The sequence below is a fragment of the Schistocerca americana genome, chromosome X, assembly GCF_021461395.2.
Source record: "Schistocerca americana isolate TAMUIC-IGC-003095 chromosome X, iqSchAmer2.1, whole genome shotgun sequence".
Lineage (NCBI taxonomy): Eukaryota > Metazoa > Arthropoda > Insecta > Orthoptera > Acrididae > Schistocerca > Schistocerca americana.
The window spans coordinates 719098328-719123423 of record NC_060130.1 but is presented as its reverse complement, the minus strand read 5'-3'; the positions used below and the strand labels follow the sequence as shown (position 1 = coordinate 719123423).

The window sequence follows — 25096 nt, the reverse complement described above, 5'->3', positions numbered from 1 at the left end:
TCTGAATACTTTTGTGAGGTTGAATAATTTTTATCCTCTTTTAATCAACAACTACTGTCTAAGGACATTACCATAATCATCTTTAACAGATGGTGATCCATATCTAGATGCTGCACAGTGTTGTTTTTGAATCAGTGTCACAAGTCTTTACTGGCTCTACGAATATTTGTTACTCTTTTTCTACAGCTATACATTTTTCCATTAGCTGTGGTAAGATAAAAAGGTTAACTGTACAAGATCTATCTGATCTAAGTTCATTTTGCTCTTCCTCAACACAGTGGTCAATATTCTGTCTGATTTTCTTACATATGTTTCCAAATAATTGGCTCACTGTTTTCAACACTTACAGCAGTCATGGTCTCTTCTCTTTCCCTTGAAAATGGGAACTATACATTACATTTTCCATTCCGATATCGTTTTAGTTTGTTGACAACTGTTAGTGACATGGTTTTTCTCTTCCTTTCTACTAGTATCCTATAGCTGTCAATAACCCCACAAAAATTTTTCCAGGACCAAGTGTTTTACTGTTTCCTGTACTATAAATGATAAAGAGCTATCCACAAAATAAGATCTGTAAACAATTGAAAGAACACAAAATGTAACACATCAAAGCACTTTATAAAATATGAAGTAGAGACCCTAGATTAATTTTGGCATAATTGTCTTTCGTGTCGAGATGTGTAAAATCAGACTGGACAAGCTATAAGAATGCTCAAAAAATCTCTCTCAAGCAAAGTTTGTAATGAGTCATTGCGCTGCAGCCACTAAATGGGAAATACAGTGTCATAAAAACATCCGCTAACCATCTCTTTTTCATGTCTTTGTGAATCTGACAGTTTCCTTGTTTGGAAGTGATTCCAGGATGAGAAATCCATCGAATAAGACATTGTTGGCACTTGGCTATCACTAATGGCAGCAGAGAGCTTCTATAAGGAGTGTAACATACACTGTTTTGTTATGAAACATAACTTGAACATATATGACAAATATGCTAAAATAGAGTTAAGACTTGTACTGCAGTTCCCAATAAACTGTTTCGTTACACTAGTCTTCTTTTAATTGACTAGTAGAGTCAGACAATCCTTGTAATAATCCATAAATGACCACTTCAGAGCAGTTCATAACTGTAGCTCAATTAAGGTATCATGTCACCAATATAATCACATTCCTCCAGACTGCATGTCACCACTGCACAATAAGTACTGTCATGTGTTATCCATATATGGGAACTCTGCACAACTGATCACAGTTCTACACCTATGTCTTTTTTTCTCTGTGTGTGTGTGTGTGTGTGTGTGTGTGTGTGTGTGTGTGTGTGTGTGAGAGAGAGAGAGAGAGAGAGAGAGAGAGAGAGAGAGAGAGAGAAACAAAAACTTAAAACTACGTACCAGTTTTTCAATCATACGTAATGATGAATAATAGAAAATGTTTATGAAGGAAACTTTTACGAAGATGAAGATCTAAAGACATACTCACCACTGTAATCGGAAATAGATGTAGGTCATTTGGATATGGTTAGCACGATATGTATCATTATATCTTTTTGTTTTAAGAAGTACACATTTACAATGTTCAAACTCCATTATAAAAGCACTTACATAATATTTATGAGATAGGACCAAAAAAAGTAAAAAACTTTACCTCTTTTTCTTTACGTTTTTCTTTCTTTTCTTTCTTTTCTTTGATCTTCTCTTTGAGTTTTTCTTTCTTCTCTAATTTGATTTTCCTTTTTTCTCCTTTTTCTTTCTTTGCTTTCAGCTTTTTTTCCTTCTTCTTCTTTGCTTTATCTTTTCTCTCCTTTCGGTGCTCTTTCACTTTCTAGAGGAAAAGCAGAAAATTACACAGCAACCAGTAAGTACAGAAACGCACAGCAGCAATGTTGCAGAAAACCTCGACTTACATGATTAAAACAGCCCTTTTGTGTATTACAGAGCTTTAGTAAGGACTTTGGCACTTTAAATACAAATACATAAAAATTTAGGTAACTTACAATATTGGTTTAGGGGTAACATTTAGGCAAAACAATAAAATGGTCATGAAATAGCAACATTCAGTTGACATTACTGCTACTTGTGGTATGACTGAAGTACTACAGAAAAGCCATGTCTTGGCAAAATTGGAATCAATATGTCAGATGTCACTTATGCAGTAGCAGCAGTAGATCGCAGCAAAGCATTAATTTCGTTTCATAATTCTGTGGGATCAGCAGCTAAGTGTGAAACATATACTCAATTTTTACAGCAAACTTTTGAAAACGTTACAGAATAGGGCAATCAGTAAAGCAAAGTACACATGTAATAAGGCACTGGTCAATAAACTAAATTTATGTATTTCTAAAACCAGTCCACAAGGGATCCAGCTAAAGGATGTGAACATTTCAAGACTTGCCTATGCAGATGATGTAGCACTAATAAGTAGTTCCAAAAGAGAATTAATCAGAATGATGCAAAATTACTACAAAATTGCTGAGAAAACAGGATTACATGTTAATGAAGAAAAGATAGAATACCTGCCCATAGGAAAGAAAACCAGAAAAGAGGCACCTCTGACTGTAGATGGATTCAATTTCAAGACTGTTGACCACTTCAGGTACCTAAAAAGTCTTTTTAGTAATAACAACAGAACAGATATAGAAATAGATGCCCGTCTATCAACAGCAAACAAGACACTTTTTAGTTTCATCAAAATTCTAAGAAAAAGATCACTTAGCAGTAGCTTCAAAATGCGCTTATATCAATCGACCATTATACCTGTGATGTTATATGGATGTGAAACATTAATATTTAGAAAGAAAGATGAAGAAAAACTGTTAATATTCAAATAAAAAGTACTAAGGAAAATTTTTGGAGCTGTATACGACGAAAATAACATGGAATGGAGAATAAGAAGAAATGAAGAATTAAGAGGGCTGTACAAACACTGTAACATTGTCGAAGTGCTCAAGAGGAGAAGGTTGAATTGGGCAGGCCATATAGCAAGAATGACAGAGAATAGACTACCTAGAATGGCATTCAACAGAACAACAGAAGGAATGAGAAGAAGAGGAAGACCCAGAATCAGATGGCGGGATAACATTCGGGAGGACACAATGAGGATGAACAGCAGCAGTAACTGGACAAACAGCGCATTGGACAGGCAGAAGTGGAAGAGGCTCATAGAGCAGGCATATGGTCGATAAGGCCCTTGCCACATGTTTTTTTTTAAAAAAAAAAGAGTATGCAATATGTTTGCTTTACAGTATCACATTAAGTCAACAGCACTTTCATGAAACAATGCTATCTAAAGTTATTTTTTAATTTATCACGATGAATGTCTACACACTTCCAGGTAACATAAAAATGGGAGATGAAAAATTCACGATCTGGGATATTATAATGGTGGAAGTGAAGACCACCACTGCTTTCTGAAAACTACCAGGACAGGATCACATGAGACCAAGAGGTGGGTAAAAGTGATCAGACAAAAGAGTATAAGAACTGTGCTCTGACAGATCAGGGCAAGGGATGTTGGGCTCAATTCTGGCAGTGCCATGAATGTCGAAAGGCATATTTATCAAATGCACAGCTTTAAAAATAAATAGATAAAATATAACACAAACAACAAAAAATCTGGGTTAACATATAATGAATCATGGAATGTCCTACTATGAATTGAAGTGAGTGGAGAGATATTGTGTAATAGCAGCACTACCAGACAGAATAAAAATAGCACACAACAGAGCAACATGGAAAGAATAGGGTTTCTTGCAAGGTTCAATACTTGGCCCAATCCAGTTCTTAATGTATATACAGGGCAAATTAAAAAAATACACACTTAAATGAAGATAAGCTTATATATTATCATCAGTGTTACAGTGGCTCAAAGCGATATAATTACAGTGAAGTGTTCAAACTGCAAAGCACCCATCTTCGAACACTTCGGAGCATGATGCTGTACAGTCAAGATCACATCTTCCACAGTGTGAGCCAACGAGTATTCCACTCTCATTTAAATAGATAGCCGAAAGGGCCAGTCTACAGGAATTGTGAAATGAACCCTGTCGTCCAGGACTACGTGCCACAAAGAGCGCAGATTCACCATGAGATGGGGAAACTCACAGGCATCTATTGTCTATTGATGCCTAAGTGCTGTGGTGTGTGAGTGAGACAGACAAGAACCTATGTCATAGGGAAACCCAGTAAACTCCGTTTGTGGCCGAGGAGACATAGCAGTGTTAAATATGGTGGACCAAAGATCGGCCATAAAGGGAAACATTTATGGAAACTATTAATTCTGTAATAACTCAGGGAATTCAGCCACAGTTATTTTAATCTACCATCCTTCAGAAATCTTCATGGTGATCCCAATTAAACTTTAATATTGATCATATCTATAATAGTTTAGGATTGACTGTTAAAGTGAAATTAACAAGTTTTGTAACAAAAACCTGAATGCTAAAATCTGAACACTTCGGTCAATCTTAATGATCGACATTTCATATAGAAGCGCATTATTAACATGACAAATGTTGTAAATATCAACTCTGTAACTTCATTTGTTTAAAGGATATAGTAAATTTAAATTATCAGTATTTTCAGTTAAGCATCAGATCATCATTTCCTCCACACAAAACACATTGAATGATGACCTTATTGAACCAACAGGTAATAGAACATTTTTTATAAAGTTTAGTGCATAATAGTTACTTTTGTTCTTTATTTATTTATCAGAAAGCACATTGGTGCAAGGCTACTGGCCATGTCATTCAAAGCTAAGAAGGAAATTGTATTGGTTTTATGTAAAAGAATTTAACATTTATTATGTACTGGATATTATTGTTACTTTATTTAGAATTTGAAAGTGGTCACACTTTGATTATTTAAATATGTTAAAATGTAAAATAATGTAGACTGAGCTGTAGCCAATCCAATGGATGGCTTCAGGAAAGGAAACTGCCCTAGTCAGTTGAGCGAGGATATTTGGCGCGCGGGAAATGCGGCTGGGGACAGGCAGGGGCAAGTGCTGGTGCAGATGTGAAAGCAGACAGTTCAGCTGGAGACACCAAAGGGCACAGTTTGGATGCAGACATGAAAGCGGACAGTCGGTCTTCAGGCAGCTAGGAAGTGAAACGAATAAGAACATTTCGTGTTGTGTGGTATCACGGGACTTAGTCTCTGAGCAGTGAGCAGCCAATGCACTGTTATCAAGATAGACATGTGCATCCCTATGAAAGAGGGGTGCTGTACTATATTGTAGGAACTAAAAAAGTTCATCACTAAACAAAGCAGAAATGGATGGTAAAATTACTGAGTTCAGCATCTCCAGGTACCTTCCACCAGTAGTCGTACCTTCAAAAAACAAGTCTAATTAGTCCACTTAATGATAACCTGCACCAAACATTAAGTCCCGGCCCAAAGCACTGACCACTCGCTCAACATTAACATGTGGATTTCACAGGGCCCACTACAAACAGTTATACCTGCTTAACATGCTATTTAATTTAAATTGTACCACATCAAACCATACCATTTTGGAAACAAATTAGTATCATGTTCCACATGCATCAGAAAGCATTCACTAAAATGAGTTGTTCTGTCTTGGTCATCCTCATTCAACATGTGCAACAACTGTGGAATGTAAATTTTCTATTTTACTCTGCGCAAAATACAGCTTACACTTGCCCTACTCATGCCTGTTTCACATGCACATTGTTGGGCTGACTTCTGCAGTTAGCATGTGAATGCATCTAACAAGCCACAAGGGCTAGCTGAGCAGTCTGAGGCACCTTGTCACAGTCCGCGCAGCTGTCTCCGTCAGAGGTTCGAGTCCTCCCTCGGGCATGGGTGTACATGTTGTCCTTAGTGCAAGTTAGTTTAAGTTAGACCAAATAGTGTGTAAGCTTAGGGAGCGATGACCTTAGCAGTTTGGTCCCATAAGATCCAATTTTTTTGCATCTACCATCTGAGCAGAAGGCTCATCACTAGTTGCTATGCGTGGCCAAGCTGATCATCACTTATGCATCTCCATAACTGTTCCAGCAGTTTTGAACTTATAGCAAAGGCGAGCAGGCGAGCAATGCTTACGCATGTTGGTAGTTCAGTTCCATGGTCCTGACTCCAATGTCGTTGCACTTCACTGATGTTCTCAAACTTCCTATAGCATTTGACAACGCTTCTTTGTTCGTGTTTGTGCCATGGCCTCACTTTGTACACTGACATCAGTGCACCACAACACTACTACCACCTGTTGCTCAATCACTGTACTACATGTTCAATCTATACCCACTGAAATTTCAAAGTGTACAGTTTGTATAGCCAGTTTTAAAGTGTATATACATTTTCTGATCTACCCTGTAAATGATATACCAAAGTCACAAGAGGATTCTTCAAAAGCTATGATGTTTATTGATGTTACTGATAAAAGGCCCAAATGTATCCACACTACACACAGTTATGAGAACAAGTCACAGTTAGGAGAGCAAGTTTAAGCCAATTTCACTATTCACAATATACAGCTTAAATCTTCATATTACAAAATTTCAGAGAAATAAAAATTACTCACAGGTGCCAAAAGTGAGGATCAATGTGCACACATAAATGAAACTCAATGTGTGAAATTCCTTGGCATACAGGTGGTTAGGAAACTGAAGTGGCACCAGCGTATGTATGTATAAGTCAACCACAAATTTAGATTCTGATTTCTTTGCATTTATAAATCCGTTTTACTCTGTTGAGCTAAAGGTGGAGCTGCTAGTGTAACTTGCATACTTTCACTAAACTGTGTCCAATGGAAGGGTTCAGAATGGACTTTTATATTCTGGTGCACAAGTCTTTTAACAGATTACCAGCAGAATTCAGATAAGAAATTGGATATCCTCTCATATTCAAAAAATTATTTAAAGGATTGTTTTATTAGTCACATCTTTAATTTATCAGCATATTTCAGCTGAGGGATGTAAACTGCAGTCAACATCTGACTTAGTTGATAATCTACAACTCGCCAAAACCTCCAATATGCAGAAACAGTAAATAATATATTACCATCAGAATCATGCTGGAAACAATGAAAAACCACTGAATTTAGAAAACCATGTAAATGTTCTGATGAAGGAAGATTTAAGATCTCATTTAATTTGGAAAATACTGCAAACAAAAGACTGGAAACAAAAGACTGGAACTTGCAACCACATAACTTTATTTCTAATAGAAATTAGCTCCACTTAAATACAATAAAGTATGACATACACTACCAAATGTACACCTATACAAAGTACAAAACTTCATTGGCCATTCAACTGCTGAGCCTACAACAATATCTTTTCACGGTTGCAAAACATGGGAGAGCGAAATGATATTGGAAGAGGTAGATGTTTGAGCAAGTACATGCCTCTGTAACAGAGGTCACCAATGCATGCTAGCTTAGTGGTCCTCAAAAAGTAATTAGCTAGTTAGAATTCGGATGCTGGGAGAAATTTTCATCACCAACATTTGCCTGACAAGCAGAAGAGAGATGATTGGATGTAATTCTTGATAATCCGACTGCACATCAATGACCTGGGTTAAACCCAAACCTCTTTGGAGCGGGGCATGTTATACCATTGACGGTGATTCATCCATTGGGTGTTGGTGCTATTCAAGAGAAGTAGATTGTATAATGGCACCAGTTTTCAGCCATTCCCTTCTTCTCTCTCTCGAGAACAACATAAGCATAAAAGTATAACCTAGACAAACTTATCATAGTCATTTATATGAAACAGTTACACTTAAGACATAACACACAAAGTTCACAAAGGAAAACATCCAATGAAGTGTAAATAAAGAAAATCATTATGGCTGAATACTCAGGGAACTTCCCAGTCAATAACCACGTGCGTGGATTAATTTCCACTGAGAGGCTGGCATTAAAGTAACTACCACACACATCCATTGGTTGAAGTTCGAAACATGCTGAAGGTAGATAGCACGGACAAAATATATTCTAAGGTGTAACCGCATGTTATTTTCCTAGTGTGAAAAAATGCACCAGCCTGAAATTCATGGCAATTTAAAAACTTATTATATCCATGACATTTAAAGTAACATGTGAGGTGGAACACATTTCAAATAAACTTAATGTAATGTCATGGGAATCTATGATAAACTAGAGACCGACTTGAGGACTACATATATTGTTGACAAAAGTGTAGTTGTTGGTTTTGGGAATGGAAAAATCACATAACAAAGGAATTTTCACTATATTCTTCCCAGATATGAGTGCTATAAACTACCTACTGTGCATGGCTGCACAATCTGGTATCCATAATGAAGAGCAAAACAGAAAAATACACGGCAGCTTCACTTTACAACTTCTGGTGTGATAGAAAAGAAATTCCACTCTGTTTTAATCTCTACTATGAATGATAAGAAGTGGGTACGAGTGCTCACTCCACAACAACGCTCTTCATACTGTTGAACTGATAGTGTCTGCATAACCACTGAAAAAATGACATGAACTTGCAGATAATGGACAATCCAGCAAATGCCTTCACATGTTTCTATCATTATTTTAAAAATCAATCACTGTTGGCATTGCTGCTGACTGCTGAAGCAGTATCTACTCCACTGTGGCAACAGGAAGCACTCGGGAGTATCAGATGTCTGATTTGAAACTCGCTGGCCGGTGTCAGCTACGTTGGCAATAAGTGGAGATTACCAATACACAGCATTAGACATCCCAATCATTGTAAAGGTTGATATATGTAGGACCTCATACCAGAGATTGATTAAAACATCACAAATTGGAAACATTTTAATTCATTGCAAACTGGCAAGAGAAAAAATTGAAAACAATCAGTGCATTAAAAAACCATAAAGATGCTTGGTGAGATGACGTATGTCTTCAGTTGAGACAAGAAGAGTAACTAACAACAGAGAGAAAATTGCTCATGCATTCAAAGATTTCTTGAAATGTTTGCATAGTGCAAGAGGTGTATCAGAAACACACATAGTTAATAATGAAAATAATGACATTCCACAAGTAATACCAAATGAGGTATATAAAGATGTCTTGTGTATTAATAATGCAATGGTGTTGGAAGATATGGCGTTTCAATAGAAATTTTTTAAGTTTAAGGAAAAATAAAACAAAACAAACTTGCAAAATTATTAATACAATGCCCAGAAAAGAATGTGATTCCCAAAAATTGTAACAATGGTGTAATTGATCTACCTCACAAGAAAGGAGAAAAAGAGAAAAATTTAAGAAAAAGAAGGAACTAAAGGTCTATCTGCCACCTTTCCATAACATGCAATATAATCTACAATGAAGAAACAGTATATTTTAAGGCACAATCTGTCCTTACAAGTGGATGTATCACAGTAAACTACCTGCAAGTCATGAACAGAATTATATAAAGGACCAGCGCATCTGAATTACCAGCATCTCTGAAATTCACTTATTTTGAGGGAGATTTTTATTTAGTTCCAACAAAATTGGTACTAACATCACCTGAAAAATAAAACACTGATTCAACCTTTGGTGATAGAAGGATATATATATATATATATATATATATGTCAACATTACAGCTTCCACTGGACATCAGGATGGAAAGAAATTTCAGAATGGACAGAAGAGTCAGGCACACAAAGTAATTGACAAGAGTAATATTGTAATGAACAAGGGAATAAACACAGAAACATTTAAGAATATAGGTCAAATAAACATCATGGAACAGAAAATAAAACTGCGATTTGAAACAGAGCTTCATGCAGGTCAACACAGTTAATGTTACGAAATCAAAATACTGCCAATGTGAGAAAAATGATCTCTAAAAACAAACCACTAAAATATTTAAACATGTGAAGATGAGGCTTTGTAAAAACAGCAATATTCCATATATTCTACAAACATCCAGTTGGACAATTCAGAAATTAGTAAAAAGATTTCTTATGTTTTTTTCTAGAGTAAAAATGGACTGGACTGATTCACCAGAATCTTTCAAAAGATTTATTTCACTGCCTAATGGAGCATATATTCTGTGTGATATTGTAAACCTACGTTAAAATTTTAGCACATAATATATTTTCATATGTCATTCAAAACATCCCTGAAAATGGTATAGAAGCATATACAGAGAAATGAGCAAAGGCAAACATTTGATTAAAATTTTTATCTATCACTACAGAAACAAGCAAACTACAACAATGACATGGAATAACAGCTGAACTATTGTTTCAAACAATAGAAAACAATAAAGGGCAGCAACTGAACACAGTCTGAATGCTTTGAAGTGAAAGAGTAATTTCACAAGGATTACCCATCACAAATGTTAGATATTATAGCATTCAAGGACTTGAACGTCAAACATGGTTAATAGGAACTGCACAGAGACAGTCAATAGGAAGATGGTCGAGGATTTCTTGAGTAACACAGGTATCATAAATCTGAATACAAGTAATGAGATACAAGTAATAAGAGATGGTAAATGCCATCACAAACACTGCCAATCTGTTAACCCATATTTGGAGGAAAATGTACATTTAAGCACATGGAAAGAGGACAGCTACTAAAGAAAAGGTGAAAGTCTCAAACAAATGATAACATGAACAAATTAGTGTAACATGCTACATTCAGTCATCGAGTATAATTATAGTATTAATTGTTAATTTCTCGAATGATACTTAGGGATTGTTTGTATTAGTGAATGTGCACGAGCTAGTTCATTGTACATTCTATGGATATTATCGTCCACTTCCTGCTCACAACAGTAATACATCACATGATGTGTGTGAATGATTCACAAATGTTAAAAGTTAATGTCACTGTATTCCTGGGTACCACAGTAAATATCCCAGCAGTACTTTCCTAACTTAATTAATAATTTATTCAGATCGCAATACTCCAGTTACACACATTACTTCACAAAACATTACAACAAATGCAGACATGCATCCATTTCCCATCTTCACTTTCCACTGCATAACAAGCAATGGACTGATTAAAAGTTGAGCTCTTATGACATGGGAGGCACACTCACAACTAAACAACGGAAATTATGTTTCGCAACTGCCATCAATTATAAAGATGTTTACTACATGAAATAGAGTATGCCTCAGTGATAAACTGCCAGACTATGGAAACCGAGGTCTCTGGCTCAATCACCAGGTTTTACTGTGAAAATTAACTGAAATAACAATTAGCATTAATAAATCTATGATATAACAGAAATTTAGTAAGGAAAGTTCTGGAGAAGTACGTGCCGAGTAAGTGGATTAAGGATGGAGAAGACCCACCGTGGTTTAATAACAAAACTCAGAACACGTCGAGATAGCAAAGACTGTTGCACTCCCTGTTCAAAAGAGAATGCACAAATGGTGACAAGAAAAAGTTGGTACACATTCATGCCCATGTAAGAAAATCAATGCACAAAGTATACACCAATTACCATTGTCATATCTTAGCAACAGATCTTGCCAAGAACCAGAGAAAATTGTGGTCCTATGTAAAATTGTTTTGCGTATCAAAGGCGAAGTCTTAAATTTCATGTTTAAGAAATCATCCATACTGGAGGATCATACAAACATACTGCCAACTGACTATCACAGAGACTCCAATATGGAGAACATAGTCACAGGCATCCCTGACACAGAAAAGCAATTGAAAGAGTTGATAACAAGTCGCCAGGTCCAGAGATGATCTCAATTTAGTCTTACAACGAGGACTCTACAGTGTTGGCCCCTTACTTAGCTTGTATTTATTGCAAATCTCTCACCCAGCACAAAGTCCCAAGTGAATGGTAAAATTTCCTTAAGACAGAAAATCTTCTGTCTACAAAGCAGCACGGTTTGAGAAAGCACCATTCATGTGAAACTCAGTTTGCCTTGATATCTTGCAAACAATGGGTGAAGGGCAACAGGTAGATTCCCTATTCCTAGATTTCCAAAAGGCATTTGACACGCTGCCCCACTGCAGACTGTTAACGAAGGTACCAGTATACAGAATAGGTTCCCAGATAAGTAGGTGGCCTGAAGACTTCTCAAGTGATAAAACGTGACACGTTGTCCTCAACGGCGAGTGTTCATCAGAGACAATGGTATCATCAGAAGTGCTCCAGAGAAGTGTGATAGGACCATTATTATTCTCTGTATACATAAATGATCTGATGGACAACAGTCTGCAGCTGTTGCTGATGATGCTGTGGTGAACAGGGAAGGCGTCATCATTGAGTGACTGTAGGCGGATACAACATGACGTAGACAAAATTTCTGGTTGGTGTCACAAACAACAGCTAGCTCTAAATGTACAAAAATGTAAGTTAATGCAGATGAGTATGAAACAAATTCTGTAACATCCAAATACAGCATTAGTAGTGTCAGTAGGTTGATTATAGGCATAACACTGCAAAGTGATACAAAATGGGACAAGCAGATAGGCGAACTGTCAATTTTGATTTATTGGGAGAATTTGAGGGAAGTGGGGTTCATCTGAAAGGAGACCGCATATAGAACATTACTGCAAGCCATTCCTGAGTACCGCTTGGTGTGTGGGATCCACACTAAGTCAGATTAAAGAAAGACATCAGAAGCAATTCAGAGGCGGGCTGCTAGGTTTGTTACCAGTAGGTTTGATCAACAAGCAAGTACTACAGAGAGCTTCAGGAACTTACATGGGAAACCCTGGAGAGGAGACGACATTCTTTTCAAAGAAGGCTATTGAGAAAATTTACAGAACTGACATTTGATGCTGAATTGCAGCACTTGCAGGCCGTGTTCCGCATGAACGGTTACAACAACTGGCAGATAAAATGCGCCTTAAGACCAAAGAAGCAGACACCACAGCCTTCCAAGGACGAAGACAAACCTGTTGCGATGGCAATTATACCATATGTCGGACAAAGATCGGCAGAATACTCAGAAAATACAATGTCAAGTGCGTGTTTCACCCTCCATCCAAAATGAAAACATTATTAGGATCAGTCAAGGACGACTTAAGCCTCCGGAAACCAGAAGTTTACAGCATCCCTTGTCAGTGCAGGAAAATGTATGTAGGCCAGACCATCCAGACAGTACAGGAGATATGTAGTGAACATAGAAACCACACAGACAACGCACTGGCGACCAAGTCCACCATGGAAGAGCACTGCATCTCACATGGACATGACATGAACTACGATGGCACAAAGGGTTACAGCAATCTAACACCTTCTGGGACTGTATCCTCAAAGAGGCACAGGAGATCCGGCTGCATGACGAACTAATAAATATAGACAGCGGTTTCCAGTTAAGCAAGACTTGTGATCCAGGTTTGAGTATGATTAAAACACAATGACAGTCTACATGGAAATCTGCTACTGTCAGGACACCTGAAGAAGAAGAAAGAAGAAACATTGTCACCACGACAGCAGAGTTCCGTAAGCAGCTGTGGCTGCGGAAGGACTGTGGTCCATGATCTGTCGCGGGGAGCCGTGCTTCCCCCACCAACCAGCACCGCCCTTCCCCCACCACCAGCCGCGGTCCGCTCAGAAGTGCCCAGACGGAGGCTGCGGGAGAACGGCAGAGATTATATAAAGTCAGCATCCATAAGAGATCAATCAGACACCAAGAATGCCTAAAGATGGCAAGAAGACGGCTTGCCGAAATATCGCGCCTTTTGGGCAACGCTACCCAGCTGAATACCCATGAAATTTTCAAGAACATCTTTATAGACACACCAAGTAAATTGTATAAATACTTGCAGGTAAACTATAAGACTAATGAATAAAAAAGAAACTCAAAACTACAGGCCATGACAGAGTTTATGACCTTTGGGCTGGGGATGCACAGTAGATAGCTGCGCAGCTAGCCAGTCAGCAGTCAGTCTGTTTCCATGTTCTGTACTGTATCAACTTCCATCATACTTGAGTGTTCTATCATGTTTCACACGTGCAAAACTACAATTGACTGATTTCTGTGGTATTCTGCAAATTTTCTCATAATGGCTGAAACACATAGAAGGCGCTAAGTGTTTCACAAACAGGCAAGGGACCTTATTTTTAAAGTGTACTCATTCTTCAAATGTGAGACAGATTCAGGAAAGCCAGATGCGAAGTTGATAAGATGCAGGAACACAACGTCATTGGTGTCTATGCACTTTCAGCTGAAAATAATTGTATAGGCGCACAGGAAAGATATACACAACCAATTTGATATCAGTGAGAAATGTAATATATCCTGTAATGTAACCAACAGTTCCCAAAGTAAGCATTTCAAAAGAAGTTTAATAAATAACAATTCTCATTTACTTTAAATTTAAATTTTGCAAGTAATTATGGGGATACAGAAATCACTACACATAGCAGTTTATTTCCATAGCATAACTTCTTGACACAGTGACATTTGTAATACTGATTTAAATTGCTTGGCAAATTGCTTGTGTATGGGATGTCAAGGCAAGCCATCGATTACATGTGATATCCCATGCGACAGATCGCTGAGCTCCATCGATCATATGTGGGGCCATTCAATTATGGTGCACTAAGTCGATTTACTTTTAATGACTGCAAATTATGTACTTAGGTACACTGTTTACTATTAATAAATGTTAGAAGTGCAAATCAGCTTCTCAAGCCTGATGACATAATAAATTCATTGTAACATAAACAGCTAGGATTAACAAAGCTCACTACAAAAATTAACCTGCCACTGTATGAATAACAGAAGTACCAGGTGGTTATAAATAAATTCATTGTGTTCCAAGTGCTGCAGTGTGGGGTGAATACATCGCAGTACACTGAAACATCATACGTATGTTCATTAATTCATGCGCTCGCAGAGCATATGCCAAAAAAAATAGTTCCACTGTCTGCCACCAGGTGAAAATATGGTGCTGCAAGCAGTCAGAACACGAAATGTTTCCTGTGTTGATGTCAGTATATGGTTTGTCGCTTAGCAATGCTTGTTTATTTGTTTTTTAAAGTGGCTGTTGTTGTAAAGGGAGGTCAGGCTTGCTGCTAGATTTGTTACTGGTAGGTTCAATCAGCATGCAAATGTTATGAAGATGCTTCATGAACACAAATGGGAATCCACAGAGGCAAGTCACCACTCTCTTCACGAGGCACTATCGACAAAATTTAGAGAACTGGCATTTGTGGCTGACTGCAGAACAATTCTACTGCCACTTACACACATTCACAGAAGTACCACAAAGAAAAGATGAGCGAAATTAGGGCTTGTGTGGAGGCTTATAAACAGTAGTTTTTTCCTCTCTCTATTTGTGAGTGGAACAGGAAAGGAAATAACTAATAGTGCTATGTGGTATCCTCCGCTATGAGCCATACTGCGCCTTGGGGAGTATGTATGTAGATGTAGACAGATGTCAGCAGTATTGTTGCCTAATGTATGTGCTCATGCAATCGATACAAGTCACACTGTGTTTGGCTCTTCCCATCAAACCCATGAAGCCTACCTCATTAGGCAAGACTCTTCACGTACCTGCAGAACAAGTAACACAGAGAACATGTAGAACATAAAGAAGAGCCAAGATTGGCTAGGCCCTGGTACGACTTTACTTGCCAAAATGCCAACACAAGTAATTTAATTTAATTGATGCACAGCTCCTACATTCAAAATATGACCTCTGAAAAGCAAGATAACACATACAAATATCTACAGCTACACTGTGAAGTAGGGAGCAGAGGATACATTCCACGTACCAGCTGTCAGCATTTTTTCCATTCCATTTGTGTATGGGAGAATGACTGTTTAAATGATGATGTGCATGCCATAATTAATCTATTCGTATCATCACAATCCCTATGGGAGTGGTACATAGGGAGTTGTTGTATATTCTTAGACTCATGACTTAAAGGCAATTCTTGAAACTCTATAAATAGGGGTTTTTTTTTTTTTTTTGGGGGGGGGGGGGGGGTGTTACTTGGTGTCTATCTTCGCATGTTTACCAGTTCAGTTTTTTCAACAACTTTATGGCACTCCCCCATCGATCAAACAAACCTGTGCTAATTAGTACTGGCCTTCTCTGTATACATTCAATACCCCCTTTAAGTCTTATTGGATACGAATCTCACACACATCAGCAATATTTCAAGAGGGGTTGCACTAGTGATTTGTACACTGTCTCTTTTGTAGACTGATTGCATTTCACATGTATTCCACCAACAAACCAAAGTCTGCTACTTGCTTTATCCATGACTGCGCCTCATGATCATTCCATTTCATGTCAGCCCAATGTGTTACACCCAAGTGTTCCAACTATGACACATTTATATTATAGTCATAGGATACTAAGTTTTTTTGTTTTACAAAGTGCACAATTTTACATTTCTGAACATTTACAGCAGGTTGTCAATCTTCGCAACACACTGAAATCTCATATAGATCTGGCTGAATTTTTGTGTAGCTTCTTTTAGACAGTACTTCATTATAGATAACTGCAACATCTGCAAAAAGTCTGAGGCTACTATTAATATTATCCACAAGCACATTCATATACAACATGAACAGCAATGAACAAACACACTTTGCTGGGGTACAACAAACACACTTTGCTGGGGTACACTCGAAGTTACATCCAAATCTGTCAATGACTCTCAATTCAATATAACTTGCTGCTTCCTCCCTACCAAAAAATGCTCAATCCAGCCACAAATTTTGCTTGACACCTCATATGACTGTACCTTGATAATAAGCATAGTTGTGATACTGAGTCAAGTGCTTTTCAAAAATCAAGAGATACAGCATCTACCTGTGAGAAACATTCGCACTGGGTTTCACGTGATTGATGTTTTTGAAATCAATAATGGTTGGCATGGAGGATGTCATTCTGTTCGAGGTATCTCATTATGTTTGACCTCAGAATATGTTCCACGATTCTACAACAAATGGATGTCAATGAAATGGGATGGCAGCTTTGTGGATCACCTCTGCTACCCTTTTTGTAGATGGATGTGACTTGTGCTTCCCTCAAAATGCTGGGCACTGTTTTTTGTTTGAGGACTCTACAATATACCTATTATAGTTAACAGAGGGGCCTGAGGCTTTGTTCAATTTTAACAATTTCAGTTGTTTCTCAATGGCACTGACACTAATATCTATACCAGTCATCTTTTCAGTGGTACAAAAGTTAAACTGGAACACTCCTAGGTTTTCCTTTGTTAAGGAACATTTGAAAACAGAGTTAAGCATTTCTATTTTTGTTTTGCTATCCACAATTTCAGCTCCTGTCTTGTCCATGGTTTCTGGACACTAAATTTGGTCCTGCTAACAGCCTTACATATGATGAGAATTTCTTTGGTTTTATGGAAGATCTTTCAGCAATATTCTGCTATGGTAATCACTGATGCCTTCATGCATTGTTCTCTTTCTATTTGTTGCCATTACATTTAATATCTTTCCATCACAAGTTGGATTCTGAACTACCTGTTCTAGGTTGTTTTTGGAGAAGGTTTTTAATCATGTTTCACAGGATATGCAAGCAACCCAGAGGATACTGGTCATGCATGCCTGATTTTCACCCAGCCCCATCCTTTTTTTCCTTGCACACTTCAAAATAAACAGAGTGCTTCCCTACCCAGCTTGAAAACTTCCTTTTCAATTCACTGCCTACTCACTGGATGGTATCCTGAATATATCCTGCTTGCCTACTCAGCAAGAAAACATCCTTTTCCACTCACTGGGTGGTATCCTGAATACATAGAGTTTTTTCTTGCTGTGTACTTCCTATTCTGTGAGATTTCTGAACTGCAGATTCATGATGTCGACTTTTTGCCATAACCAGGCAGCCATCTTCAGGTGAGTTTTAAAACTGGAGATTTTCTGGTGCATATCATTATATTGTATCAAAAATATGCAGGTTATCTTTTAAAATACTTCACAAATGCATTTGTATGGTGCATTTTTAAATATGTTTTGCTGTTCTCATATACTAGTTTAATTCTTTCTAACAAAGTATTTAGTTCAGAGCTTGTGGCTTTTGACTGACCTAACAAACCACAAAGAGTAGACCTTCCAGACTCCATAGAGATACTGACTTATGGAAGATGAGAAATACAAAGAAATATATAGGAAACATTAGCATCTATTTCTACATTTTTCAGCAGAAACTGCTCTGAAACTGAGGAAGCCCCATCAGATTGAACTGACTCCCCTGTCTCATTTTTGATCTAATTTATGCAGGGAGACAAGAACAATAATGGTCTTAGCCCACTGTTGCCCACACCGAAACTGAATTTATTGTGCAGTTTCACTACATCTACATCCATACTCCACAAGCCACCGGACGGTGTGACAAAAATCAACTTGAACAGATGTAATCTTTTGAGAGCTAGTTCACATGTTTTACATCCAAGTCATGTGACAATACATGTAAACACTGGCTACTTTCCATTTCCATTAATTACTAACTATCTGCTAAAGACGCCGTGACATCAGGCAGTAACTTTCAGCATCAGCAGTTTACAGAAAATGAGAGTCAGGATTCAATAAACCCTATATTTAAAATTTTACGAAAATAAAGAAATTTACAAGATTATGCATAGACTCATCAAATAACTGTATTGCTAGTGCCACAATACCAGAATGAGAAGCCCGCATCTCGTGGTCGTGCGGTAGCGTTCTCGCTTCCCACGCCCGGGTTCCCGGGTTCGATTCCCGGCGGGGTCAGGGATTTTCTCTGCCTCGTGATGGCTGGGTGTTGTGTGATGTCCTTAGGTTAGTTAGGTTTAAGTAGTTCTAAGTTCTAGGGGACTGATGACCATAGATGTTAAGTCCCATAGTGCTCAGAGCCATTTGAACCAGAATGAGAAACACATGGACTACCTGCGACTCTACTGAGGCCAATTGGTACCCTTAAGAAGTAGGAGACCCTTTACTAGTTCCTTATTAGACACAATTTCTTCAGATTCTAACAACTCAAATATTTTATGTCTTTTGCCTCCAGAGCTTCACATCAGAAGATTAGACGTGGTGCAGTTTCATCCTACTCACCGTCTACAAATGGGGCTTCTTCCTCTATAATCATCGCGTGTAGGTGTTTCTTAAAATTTCCATTGGCAGTCGTAGTAATACCATGAGTTTAATTCATTTCCTGTAAGTTCAGGATTGCAGAACTACTCTTGAACCATGACTTCGGCAACATTAGCTTGCAATTTTTTTGCTTCTGGACCATAGACTAACATATTACATGCAGTCTCCTGATCCTGCTACATAGCTTTGTTTTTAATACCACCTTAGTATTGGTTATTGGAAATTCCAATCCAATAAACGGTGTTGTCGCACATGTCCTTGACCAGTCTATCAGCTGGTTCATTGTCAATAATTCCTGAGTGACCAGAGACCCACGGAAGGTTTGCCCTGTTGTTTCCCCCCAGTCTCCCAAGGGCTTTGTGGCATTCCGCAATGGCCTTTGATCTCATTGCAGGGGCTGATAGAGATTTCAGAGCTACCTGACTGCCTGAATAAATGTAGATGCTATAATCCTTGTAGCACCTACGCAAATTCCCCTCTGTTCACAATCTGATAGAGGGCATTTCAACCAAAAATACTGTGGCCAGTTTCCCTGGAGACACTGCTCTCTCTACTCTATGCTGAACCACATATATTCCGCCCCCAGTGCCTTCACCTGTTTTTGACTCATCAGTAAACAAGGCTATATCTCCTGAATGGTGTCGTGGTTCGTTCTTCCACTGCCCACCTCTTCTAATAGTTACAGTGAAAGGTTTATTAAAGCAGATGGAAGTTACTGTATGGTCAGCCAGCATCTCCCCGACCATTCCTAAATTTATCCCACTCACTATATAGGTGTGAGATTCTGCATATCCAAGAGGAATACAGTTATTTCCAGTTTTTAAGCTGTCATTGCCTCCATTCTAATCCAAAGATGCAATGGGGACATAACCAGCACATCTTCCATTCCAAAAATATCAAGGAATCCAATTAATTATTCTCCCAGTACTAAATGAAAAACTTTGAAGGAAGTGCAGCATAAGTAGATGCAACGAACTTCTCATCAAAGACAGAACTTATATCATAATGAAACATTAAAATTTTTGGTCATTTGTAGTTCAGGTAAATTGTTTCACATGGAAGATCCAATTTTCAATCCATCAGTGTAGTTGTAATATAGTTCACAGAAACCTGACTTACTACTGAAAAACATCCAAATGACACAGTAGCATCCTGATAGCCTTGCCAAGCATTCTTCCTCCGGTAACTTCTTGGTTCCTAATTTGAACTTATACTGAAATGCAGCAAGCAAAGTGCAAGTCTACAGCCATTTCCCACATTGCAATATCAGAGTGGACTAGGTCATGAGAAGATACTGTAAGTATAAATTACATTTTTGCAGCATCTTTTAACAGCACAAAGACTTAGTAATTCAAGTTGCAATACTTCGGAGTGAGATAAAGAGGCAGCAAAGTTATTTTGAGTATCTCATTAAATACTGTGGCATCAATCCCCTCCAACTTTAGACCTGTATCTACTAAGTGGAGTACTTGGCACCTCAGTAAAATACTTCAAGTTTTCTCTCATTGGCATTTAATCCAACTGCATTCAATACAGTATGGGTTTGTATATCAATGAGACTTGTTATTCCCCTTAACCATATGCTGAATACGAACTGTATGCAGTGACAAGAATACATTTAACTGGTTTCCAAATTACTACTGATTATTGTAGTGCTTCAAGAATGGAGAAGGAACTGGTTTCCAATATTTCCTCCCCTCTGCTGCCTGTAAACACGAAATTTTCTCACATGTGCGTACCATTCTGTATTTTAAGCTTTACTCTTAATGAAGGCCTGATCTTAAGCTCATTTTACATGAGCAACTTTATGGTCAAAGTCAACTACTTGTGGTGGGAGCATGTCAGTGTCTTCATGTTAATCGGCCAACTACATCATCACAAGTTGTTCAGTGATGTTAATGATCAACTGACCAAGCCAGGTGTAGAGTAGTAAAAAATTGTGTACGCTTCAGACTGCGCATTCACAACATCTTCTGGGAACACTGGATGTTAACCTGATCTTGCTGCACTCATTCATGTATAGTACTGGATTTTGTGCTTTTACGTCTTCATATCTATTTTTGTTTCTCTTGTTTTTGTGACATATTGCAAAAGTTGCATGAGAACACGATTTTCTCCTACTAGTGTTCCATTGCAAAATGAGATCGCATATCTGAACGCATAATGTATTTAGGTACTCCAATGCCTGGAGAAAGATTTTTATGTTTTAGTATGTATATATCTTCTCAGGTAAGTAAATGCTGATGTTTTGAAATGTTTGGGTAACACTTCACTAGTTCTTTCAGTTCTCAGCAATGTGGGCATTTTATCACATGACCTTTGTCAAGAATGTCTACTATGAATTTTGCTTTGGTTTAATAAATTCTATTATCACTGCTAGTTCCTTAATGTTGTTACTATCTTTCAACTTTCTGTGAGAACAATAGTCCCTCATAACCTCACTTTCACCATTCAGGTGGCACAGTGCACGGTAGACAGTTCTCACAATGAATGCCATTTTGGCAGGTGGCAATCAGTACAGGAAATAATATGACTGTGGCACGACTGTTTACTCACTTGCCACAAGCAAGACAATAGAGACATCTGTGTAAAAGGGGCTTTACCAATTTTCATTGCAGTTTAGGTTTGTACTAACTACAAGAACATACACACCATTTTTGATTTATCAACAGCTACGTAAGTCCACACACGCCATGATCAAATTCCGTGTTGAAGCTTTTGAAGTATTATCAAATGATTACCAGTACTAAACATTTTTCCCCTCTACATCCATTAAACCTAGCCCCCCACCCCCACCCCAAATAACACAACAGGTCAGAGAAATACTTATACAGGGTGATCTAAATGTAATGGTACACATGTTGTGGGTGTAATATATGCATCAAAATAAGCATAAAATGTTAAATAAAGTTTTGTCTGAAATTGCTTGTTTTATGATATATGCTGTGAAGTAGGGATCACAAGAGCACCCCAAACAACAAAAAATTAATTGAAACTTCCTGGCAGATTAAAACTATGAGCCAGACCAAGACTCGAACTCGGGACCTTTGCCTTTCGCAGGCAAGTGCTCTACCAACTGAGCTACCCAAGCACGACTCACGCCCCGTCCTCACAGCTTTACTTCTGCCAGTATCTCGTCTCCTACCTTCCAAACTTTACAGAAGCTCTCCTGCGAACCTTGCAGAACAGCTTCTGTAAAGTTTGGAAGGTAGGAGACGAGATACTGGCAGAAGTAAAGCTGTGAGGACGGGGCGTGAGTTGTGCTTGGGTAGCTCAGTTGGTAGAGCACTTGCCCGCGAAGGCAAAGGTCCCGAGTTCGAGTCTCGGTCCAGCACACAGTTTTAATCTGCCAGGAAGTTTCATATCAGCGCACACTCCGCTGCAGAGTGAAAATCTCATTCTAAAAAATTAATTCTTTTCAGAACAACATTAAGGGATCTGAAATTAAACACAACTACATACTGTACATGTACCCCAGAACATGCTCATAATGACGCAGGCAAAGGTAACATGGCAAAAGCCTGTAACCATCCCATGATGTAATGCCTACCACAAATGACACTATGCATCATAACTCAGAAATAATCCAATTTCAGACAAACTTTATTTAACATTTTACTCTTATTTTCGTGCATACATTAGACCCACAAACCATGTGTATTCACTTTTTGATCACCCTGTATAATACACATAGTTATAGCTTGCTCTAAATAATTTTGTAATTGACAAATGGCAGTAGTGTGGAGGAGCAGGAGTATTGCGAGTGGGTGTGCAGCATGCCATGTGCCCATGAATTTGGCAAATTTAAGTGCACTATAAACAAGCAAAGTACTAATGTTACTGTTTGTCAGTGTTGATAGTAGGGAGTGTAGTAGTGGAGTCAGCAGCAAAAGTAAAATTATGGTGTGTGTGTGTGTGTGTGTGTGTGTGTGTGTGTGTGTGTGTGTGTAAGTATGGGAATTGTATATTTTAAAGTTAAATAACAGTTATCGGATAAGTACTCAGTCACAGGCAGTAAAGGAGGTTGGGAAGCAATCAACCAATTATAACTCCTTTTTATACATTAAAATAAAAGTGATGAAAAGACCAACACCAAAGATTTCTGGAGTCTTGCTTCATCTTCATTTACAGTATTAGACACAAAATCGGTGAGTATTTGACTCTCCACGTTCCTTCATTCTAACTTTTGCAAGGCTACAAGTTCCTCTGTGTCACCCAACAAGATCATTTTTATCTGATCCCAGCCTTAGGTGGAACATAATTCATCTTTGTTACTGCTCCCTGCTCACGCAAACTAATCACTGTGTACCTACAAAACAGGGAACACAATATGCCTATTAGGCCACAGAAACCACTGCCATAAGATGATAGCTACCTGTTAAACATCAATCACAAAATTATTTCAACAAATGCATAGGGGAGTGGAGACACTTACCAATCCTCAAGTTAGAGTTTTGTATACACCAAGTTTGTACTCAAACAACAGTGGCCAACCCCACATGTGCAATGTAATATTTTTAATGTAAACCAATGAGCACAAATTACCACAAGATTTTGGACACATTTTTATGGACTTTGCCTCGATGGTGCTTTCACACCAAGAATGCTCCAAGTGTGCTGAAACTTGCAAACTTCGAGTGTTATGCGAAGATCATCTGGCTTGGCCACCGACGTAAGTTGCAAGTATTTCCACAGCAACACTGCAAGGATAGGGCTGCTGTAAATCACAGAGTGAGGTAGTGCAGTGGTGAGACATTGGACTCTGACTTGGGAGGACAACAGTTCAAACCCCCATCCAGCAACCCAAATTTAGGTTTTGTATGGTTTCCCTGAACTACTGATGACAAACGCTGGGATGGTTCCTTTGAAATGTACATGGCTGATTTTCTTTCCAATCCTTGCCCATATCGAGTCCTGTTTTAGATAGTTTTACTTGACAGGGAAACTCTTAATACTAGTGTATACAGAGTAACAGACCCAATCAGAGGCTGTTAAATGTCATCTCACAAATGTAAAGATATTTTTCATTTTCATTTAGCACCTTCGCTGTCACAATCCTAATCAACTGAAGGTATGTGTGGTCACTTCGCAGGAAGATGCTGCCCCCCCCCCCCTCTGCCCCCCCACCACCACCCCTCTCTCCAGTTGCTATCCAATTACTATTTACTATTCTCATTTCTAGAATTGTATGGTGACAAGACTAAGGATCACACTTGGACAAGCTGCAGTAAGGAGTAGAACGAACAATGCTGCCAGTTCAATGCGTCATCTCTATGAGAGATAAATTTTATGGAATGGAGGACACACAAAGTTATCATTAAGAAAGTTGCTGAGTGAATCTCAAAGCTGTATCAATAATTCAGTTCCATTATGACTGCTTGTGTCAAATTCCAAGCTGCAATGCTATTACATGGTGAGTTTCAGCATTACGATCCTTGAAGTTTCAACAACAGCAGTGTAGAAGGTCAAAGCCATAGCTTCAAGGCAGGAAGTGTCCTGGCTATGAATATAGCAGTACGTGTCTTGACACTTATTGAAAAATGGCAGTGGAATAGATAGGTAAAAATCAAGTTTCTTTGAGTCCTCCATTGTTTGTGGGCGAGAATTTATAAAATTTGGCATGAATACCAAGATGCAGATTCCTGGTTGCTCCCCATAACAACGTCCCAGTCCAAAAAGTGAAGATTTTGTATGAGGTTTCGGTCAGCAAATGGATCACAATCCTCAATCACCTGCCGTATTCTGCCCTAGCTGACTTCTGTTTGTTTCCTAAATTGAAGTTGGCAATGAAAGAACACATTTATGATGCAGTTAAGGACATCCAAGAAAATTGTACTGCAGTACTAAATGCAATTCCAAAAGAGGACTGAAGTGTCTGTTTCACAACACTTTTAAAATGATTTTAGCTGTGTACTGGCTCGGGGAGGGGGGAGGAGACTACTTTGAATAAATACAGCGATTTTGTGAACATAATCCACGAGAGTCCTAACAGAACTGGGACAAACAGTAGAATGTACCTTCAGAGATACATGTGTATGACATTATCTGAAGTGAATTGCAAGATTTTTAAACTAAAGCAACTCCAATATGAGCAATAGTGATTTCAGTTTATGTCTAGT

The 25096-nt window shown here is 38.2% G+C and overlaps 1 protein-coding gene across 1 annotated transcript in view; it reads right to left on the bottom strand.

The window, feature by feature from the left end:
* Window positions 1–553: 553 nt before the first annotated feature.
* The window catches only part of LOC124556273 (transcription initiation factor TFIID subunit 3-like), a 132049-nt gene continuing 107506 nt past the window's right edge, over window positions 554–25096 (bottom strand). Inside the window, exons 5-6 of the mRNA XM_047130258.1 lie at window positions 1642–1818; window positions 554–571 (exon numbers count right to left, since the gene is read on the bottom strand). Of these exons, the coding sequence (XP_046986214.1) occupies window positions 554–571; window positions 1642–1818 (195 nt within the window). The remainder of the gene's footprint in view (window positions 572–1641; window positions 1819–25096) is intronic.